General features: G+C 31.8%; 1 protein-coding gene across 1 annotated transcript; it reads right to left on the reverse strand.

The window, feature by feature from the left end:
- Nucleotides 1-236: 236 nt before the first annotated feature.
- On the reverse strand, nt 237-6,973 carry LOC118180120 (uncharacterized). The gene has a single exon (XM_035349260.2). It carries the CDS (start codon nt 5,640-5,642, stop codon nt 4,683-4,685), a length of 960 nt encoding a protein of 319 aa, XP_035205151.1. The 5' UTR covers nt 5,643-6,973; the 3' UTR covers nt 237-4,682.
- Nucleotides 6,974-8,043: the final 1,070 nt, after the last annotated feature.

An 8,043-nucleotide genomic window follows, 5' to 3' on the forward strand; every position in this document is an offset into this window, starting at 1 on the left:
ATATTCCTGAACACTGTCTCAATATACATATATGTTGCATATAAGAAAACTTTCAGTGTACAAATAAAAAAAGGAAAATAATTTTTAAAAAATTTGACTAGCTGCTTTAAAAATTTCAATGAATTACTCGATATTAATATAGCCAAAAGTGAGCAGCTAAATGTTATGGGTATAGATTATATCAAGAATTTTGCACATATAGTAAATGAAACAGAAAAAAGGTGAGACAAAATACATCCAATTTTGTACTGCTATATTTAATTGTTTCAAAACCTATTTACACACAATTTGTTGTAAGCAAAGTATTAAAAAATAGATAATCAATTTAAGAAAAATAAATTAAACACTATTGAGTCTTAACAGTTATTTCATTTGCTTCTTATTTCAACTCTGGGTTTTCATCCGCAGAGAACCCGTTGGCGCCGTTGCATTTTTACTCGCCAAGCTTGCGGTTCATCGACGATGAGCCGAGCCAAAAACGTGATATTTTGTAAACGTGATTTTTAGTGCATGTAAATTCAAGTTAGCAGACAAAACAATATATTAAGCATATGGCCTTATAACTGAGGATAGTAAAAATTCACAGAGAATAAGCATGAAGATGTAAAACTAACTGGTTAAACGTGATATACGAAAATAAATTTGTATTAAATTCAAGTTAGCACAGAAAAGAATATAGTAAGTATAAGACAATATATAAGCATTTATAACGGAAATAAAAATTCATTAAAAAATATAAATTAATATTAATGTACTGAAATTAACTGGTTAAACGTGACAAACGAAAAAATTTTGTCTTAAATTACAGTTAACACAGAAAACAATATATTCCTTACACCAGCAGTGGTTTGCTAATTTTGATGACCATGGTGATGCATCAAACTATACTGTCATCTTAGGTAATCAATAATATTTTTTATTTCAATTTAATCATCTATTTATGTCACACCTGCCATCCTCTGAAAGGTTATTGTTAGAAAAGCATTAACGATATATTATCTTGTTAAAATTTTACGCCATAAAAATTGATTTATTCTCATAATTTTAGATGACAATAACCAATAATAAAAATAAAAGCATTACTTAATTATTTAAATTGCTGGTTCTTAGAGCTGTTAGTAATTAAGAACACAACATGAACAGCCGTGTTACAAATTAGCATTCACCCCCCCCCCATATTTTCTTCCTTTCATCCCAAACCGAGAACCGGCATCTATCTACAAAAATATTTCTATCTATTCGTTGTTAAAAAATTCAAAAAAAAAATAATAATAAATAAGAGAAGAATAGGTACAACTCTAATATACGTCCTAATTTCGCCAAATGTGGCGATATGTGTTCTGTGCTGGTTTTTGGCACGATTGCGTGTTCTATGGCAACCCTGTTGACGTTGAAAAATCTTTCGCTGGAGCTCGTTGATTCGCCTCTGTGTTTGAGAAGATGGGAGGGAAAGATAAAATGGTAGTTGTTGAATTGAAGTTCGGCAAAAGGAAATATCATTGTGGCTATCCTGTTGAGGGGTAGTGGGTATTTGGAAGTGTGGAAAGAGGGTCTGGGAGATTATTTTTAATGGCAATGCATGATAGAAGTAGGAATTTGTGATTTTATTTATTTGTGAACCATAGTATAAATTTTCTGGATAGTGTGTCTGGCTGTCATGTAAATACGATAGTGATTACGTGGCGGCATGTTAAAGGCGGTATGAAATTTATATTTCTGCTATTCGAAAACGCATTAATTCATGGTAAGTGCATTTTATTTTATCCTTCTTCTTATTTTGTAGAATGTTATGTTCATTGGTTCTTTAGTATGAATTTCTGTCGTAATTGTTGTTTTTTTAAATTGTTTGAAATTTATGTTGTTGTTTAGTGTCTAGACTGTGCAATTCGTAGATGTTTTTTAAAGTTGAAACAGAATGCTGTGTACATGGTATTATTTGAAATTTATTGTTGTTATGTTATTTTATTGAAGCGAGGAGTGCGTAGATTGTAGATTCCTTCCTTGCCTAAATTGTGCAATTCGTAGAATTTTTTTTTAAGTTTAAACAGGATGCTGTGTACATGGTATTCTTTGAAAATTATTGCTGTTATGTTAATTTATTAAAGCGAGGTGTGCGTAGTTTGTAGATTCGTTCGTTGCCTACATTGTGCCATTCGTAGATGTTTTTTTTTAAGTTAAAACATGGGCTGATCTTTAGAATATGGTAACTGGTAGTTTGGCGACATTTTGGAGGCGATAAAGGTTACTACCTGGGACTTTGGTAATAATGTGAGCAGTACTCAGTTCCGATTACGCATTATTTTGTGTGAGGGAAATGAGAGATCATCGGATATGTCATGTGATATTAATGGACGAATTACGGTTCTTTAATCGGAAAAGGGGGGGAATGTGGAAAAATATCTGTAGCTGTATATTATTTTGTATTAAGCTTCATTGTGTGTTGTGTGAAGTAGGGTTGAATAATTTTGGGATTGTATGGCGCTGTCTAAAGTGAATTCTAGATGTGATAAAGAGAATTTTGCTTTTTATTTAGCGGAGGAAGTGTGGAGGAAAAATTCGCAGAAAAAATCGTTCAATAATTTTATTGAATCCATAATAAAAGTGGATGTAATGTAAGCAAGATTCTGAAGAAGATTAGGTAAGTTAGTATTTTTAATTATTTGAGGATATTATTTTTATGCATTGTTCTAAATGTAAGGTGGAAGTAAAGTAATTTGGTATTATTGGGAAAATTGTTATTAGCAATGATTTTGTTTAAAGTAATTAGGATTGTAAGCTAATTTTTATTAATTTAATGTATGTGCTTATTTATATTTTAAGTAGTGTTTTTGAATTTAATTATATTTTAATTAAATGATAGTTATTTTGTGAATTTTATGTTTGTAGGAATTTGGTATACGTTTTAGTTGAAGTAAACGTACATGGAAATAATTTAAATATTTGACACTAAGTATTTGTAATGTTTGCGGTATGAATTCATTGGTGACGTTTATAATATAATAGATAATTTAGAGGTAAAAGTTTTTGGATATTTTATTTATTTTATACGTGGAAATGTTCATATTTGGAAAGGGTATATACTTTTTCGTTATTAGGTAATTTCATATATGTTCTTTTTAACGGGTTTAAAGATTCAGAAAATTGTCATGATTTTCGTAAAATTTTTCTAATTTATGAGAAAAAAGCAGTGTACATGGATATAGTGAAGAGTGTGCGCAATGCCATTTTTGTGTAATTCTGGGATGTTTTTTAAGTAAAAATAAATCGACGTGTACATGGTTTATGTGTATGTGTTATTTTGAAAAACGCGTAAGGAGTATGGTATTGTGCACTTTTTCGCAATTTTGCAGTGAATATTTGTCATGATTAAGCAGTTTTGTTAGATAAAATTTCTAGCATAAGTGTAATTCGGCTAGTAGATTGTTGGAAGAAGTGTTCAGTAGATAAAAAGAAAAGAAACATGTCTTTACTTCGTGAAGACAAAATGGCGGCGGGGAAAAAAAAAATAGAGGGCTGCTGTAGGAGTGTGGTCGCCTAATTTTCGCCAAAAATCGCCAAGTTACCATAATGTAAAGATCAACCAAAACATGTCGCCGTGTACATGGATTCTTGTCAAATATTTTTGGTTAGAAACTTTACGTTTTTGCTATCTAAATTTTTTGTTTTTCTTTCGGATTTTTAGCTAAATTGTATGTTGAAAACGTAGTTTTTGCATGTGCGAAAACCGCGTTTTTGGAGACATTTTAGGCTAAAACTTCGAAATGTAGACAAAAAATTTAGATAGTAATATGGCAGCGTGAAGTTTCTCGCCAAAATTATTTGGCGCGAAATTTGCCGACTTGAGGGCGCATATCAGAGTAGTTCCAAAGAATAATATAAATCTGCAAATGCGAACAACGACAGTGATAATTAAACAAAATGAACCCAAGGGGAATGGTTGCAAACTTCGAACAAGCGAATAGGATAAATCCGCTGGGTTACCAGGTTTGAACTATTATTGCCAAAGTTGGCGATGTTTACATTTACCGGGTTCTCTGCGGAAGCGCTTCCTCAACTCTTTGTAATGTAAACGTGAAAAAAATAAATTTCTATTTGAGAGTAAATTGATAACAAAGATTCGAAGACAACATTTTAAAAACTCTTCATAAATTCAACAGAAAAATTGCATGTGAAAGAAACGATAAGCATAAATACTGCTTTTAAAAACAACATGGTGTGAAAAAGAGGTGGCACCATCAGGTATAAAACAGATCAACTAGTGAAATTCGGTAGATCACCAGTTGGGACAAAAAAAAATACAGTATAGCACATATTTTGATAGTAAATATCATTATATTGCATAAGTTTCTAATTACATTCTGTGTGGCATCAAACGGCTTTGGACATAATATTCTTTCTGATTTAACAGTATTAAACACTAGTCAAAAATAATATATAATAGCACACACCCGAGACATTTATCGAAAATATTTTCACTCAATTAAAGTGTGTAAAGCTACTTTAATTTTCAAGAAAACAATCAACCATAACTTAAAAAAAAAACAATAATAATAATAATAAAGGACCGAGGTTAGGAGACACAATAAAGAAGGAGGCCCCATTATGATCTGTTGCCCTGGGTCCCCAATCTGTAGTTATTGGCCTATTTGCTTAATTTAACAATATTCATAATATGCAACACATTAATGTGGTTTTTCACCAATGTGCATAAGCATATGTCTCTTTAAGGCACATTTCCAAGCAAATGATTTCCCACATGTAATACACGTATGTGGTTTCTCATCAATATGGATAAGCATATGTTCCTTCATATGACTTTTGCATGCAAATGATTTATTACATACATCACAGAGATGTGGTTTCACACACGTGTGTGTAAATACATGCCTAGTCAAACTACTCAATTGTGAAAAAGACTTGTTGCATATAACACACTTATGTGATTTCTCACCAGTGTGAGTAAGCATATGTAATTTTAAATGACTTTTACATGTAAATGATTTGCTACACACATCACACTCATGTGGTTTCTCACCCGTATGAATGCGCATATGCATATTCAAGTGACTTTTCTGTCCAAATGTCTTACTACACATAAAACATTCATGCGACTTCTCACCAGTGTGGGAAAGCATGTGTACATTTAAATTACTTTTGCGAGCAAACGTCTTGCAACATACATTACATACATGTGGTTTTTCACCAGTGTGAATACGCAAATGCGAGATTAAATCATTTTTGAGTACAAATGTCTTACTACATATATCACATTCATATGATCTCTCACCAGTGTGGACAAGAGCATGTCTCTTTAATGCACTTACACTTACAAATGACTTGCTACATATATGACACTTATGTGGTTTCTCAGCAGTGTGATAAAGCACGTGTACATTTAAATTAGCTTTGCGTGCAAATGATTTGCTACATACATTACATACATAAGGTTTTTCTGGCATGTGGATGCATCGCGTATGCGAGATTAAGTCATTTCTGAGTGCAAAAGTTTTGTAACATACATCACATTTTTGTGATCTCTCACAAGTATGGATAGCAACATGTTTTTTAAATGCATTTGCATGTACAAATGACTTTCTACATACATGACATCTATATGGTTTTGTACTCATGTTGGTATGCATGATTGTAACTTGTAATCCAAAAGTATAATGCTATGTGCTAAAATACAAAGGTCAATTTTTTTGTAAGCAAATTTACATACACCACATACTTCTCAGGCAGTTTTCCAATCAGTGTGGAGACAAAAGTTTATATATTTTTTTACATATGTACCTGTATATATAACTGAATGCTATATATAAGAAACTGTTGCTAAATGTATAAGTTTCATTTATATGCACTGAAATCTATTTCCAGTTCAGCTTTGATGAAACTATCTCAAGCACATGCTACATAACCACTTTTCTATTATGGTTACTAACAGCATCATATATAAATTCTTTTAGAAAAATAACTATTGACGCACATAAATTTCATAGCTTACTTGAAAATCATCAGATTTACGAATTTAACTGATAATGTAAAATTTGATAGTAAAAGAGACTAATATAGATTATTGATGCTTTAGCACATGTACATAATTTTCTTTTAAAAATAATTGATGCATAAATAAAACACATTACATTTAATATTTCTGCAATGTAAAAGTTGAATTGTCACTATTCAGGATACTTTACGTATCCCACTATTTATAAATTTCTGTTAAAAATAATACTTAGATATTTGGAACTAAAATATCAATTATACCCCGGGTAATAAACTTAGAAACGTTTTACTTATTACTTTACATCTTTTTTCATTTCTTCCAGGTGGAATGAAATATGCTAATTTACTCATTTACACAGAATAATACATTTAATGAAAAACTGTTATCAAATTTTCCATTTATGATCGGTTAAATCTGTAATACTCGTTATCTAAGCAGGATTCTAGAAATTTAAATAATTTAATGCAAATGTACACAAAAGCGGGTCATCACCGCAATTATTAGCACATAATAACGCACTTCCATAGCAGAAATAAAATTTATCGCCGAAATTCTGACTTTTCTACAACAATACTTCATAAGAATTTCTTTAAACAAACATTGAATAACGGCTGTTTGTCATCATTCTTGTTTTAGCACTCCGAACAACGAACCATAAAATTGACAAATAAAATTCGGCTTAGTCTTTTTGCCCGAAGAATACTAATCTTTCGCTGAAACGGATGAGTTGCGTGGAAAGAAAATATGGAAAATAATTTACTCATTCTCGAGAAATATTAAACTGTCAACTGATGGGAAACAGAGCAAGTTTCTACAGTGGGTCAAGGCGTAGCTCAGGCACATTCCTACATCGCTGATGGTTCTTGAGGCATCAACCACTAGGAGTTTTGACCTCTAATTGGCGTTGTACTCTGAGGACTTTGGCTGGAAATCTCTACATATAATAAAAGATTGCATTGGATTGGATTATTTAATTATGGCAAAGCATGCGAGGGCTATTTGCCTAAAGGGAGGGATACCTTCCTGAAAGACTTTCTAAGGGAAACTGGCTCGTATACACGTTACACATGGGTAAAACCAGGAAACGCCCATGTAGGCAGCCCGTACGCGTACTTCCAAACCCTACCCCACTTTTCAAATTTTTGACGTCACGGAAATATCGACTAGTTTCACCTGGCAAGACGCCTACCCCACTTTTGACTAAGGCTCCTATATACCAGGCTGAATCATCAGGCATTCGCGCTCCCAAGTGGGAGATTTAATGGCGGCTGAGTGGTTAAGGTGCAACAATTTTTTGTGTTTTTTTTTGTGTAAAATGGGCGGATGTACAGCTATTAATTGTTCAAATCATTCACGGAAAGGTCATACATTGGTAAAATTTCCTAAAAATGAAGAAAGAAGAAAAATATGGGTAAATAATTGCCGAAGAGACAATTGGAAACCTGGTCCAGGCGCTGAACTTTGCTTAGTAAGTATAATGTTAATTACGCCTTCATTTAGAGTTTATATCTTCTCTGATGTTTATAATGTGCAAGTAAAGTGAAATTCTTGTTTACAATAACCTGAGTATCTGCTAATTTCTGTAATAATAGCTATAATTAAATTAGTCTAGGGTTAATGTACCCGTCGCCAAACATCGCCAATGTAGATGTTTTGAATATGGAAATTTCCCTTCTAATATAAAGCGCGGATTTTGTTTTCCTGTGCTAATTGTGGAATTTATACTAATGTAACATGAAAATCATTAGCATATTGAAATTTATTAAAAAATAAATAATAATTTGGAAAGTCAAGATAAAATCTGAATGTTTGCTAAAGATATATGTAACATTATACTATACTTGCAACATCGTTGGAATGATATATAATTTTTTCTTTATTTTATAATCACTATTGTTAAAAAGTTAGATGAGTTGTTTATGCACGGTGCCCACTATTGTTTCTTGGTTAAAATAACTTCCAGAATTTTGACATTGACATCTGAAGTCAATAGAATAAATTGAATAGTGTGAGACAAAATATATATAATCTGACTT

This window comes from Stegodyphus dumicola, chromosome 1 (assembly GCF_044657685.1).
Source record: "Stegodyphus dumicola isolate Sdum_Otavi_A_Nest chromosome 1, ASM4465768v1".
Lineage (NCBI taxonomy): Eukaryota > Metazoa > Arthropoda > Arachnida > Araneae > Eresidae > Stegodyphus > Stegodyphus dumicola.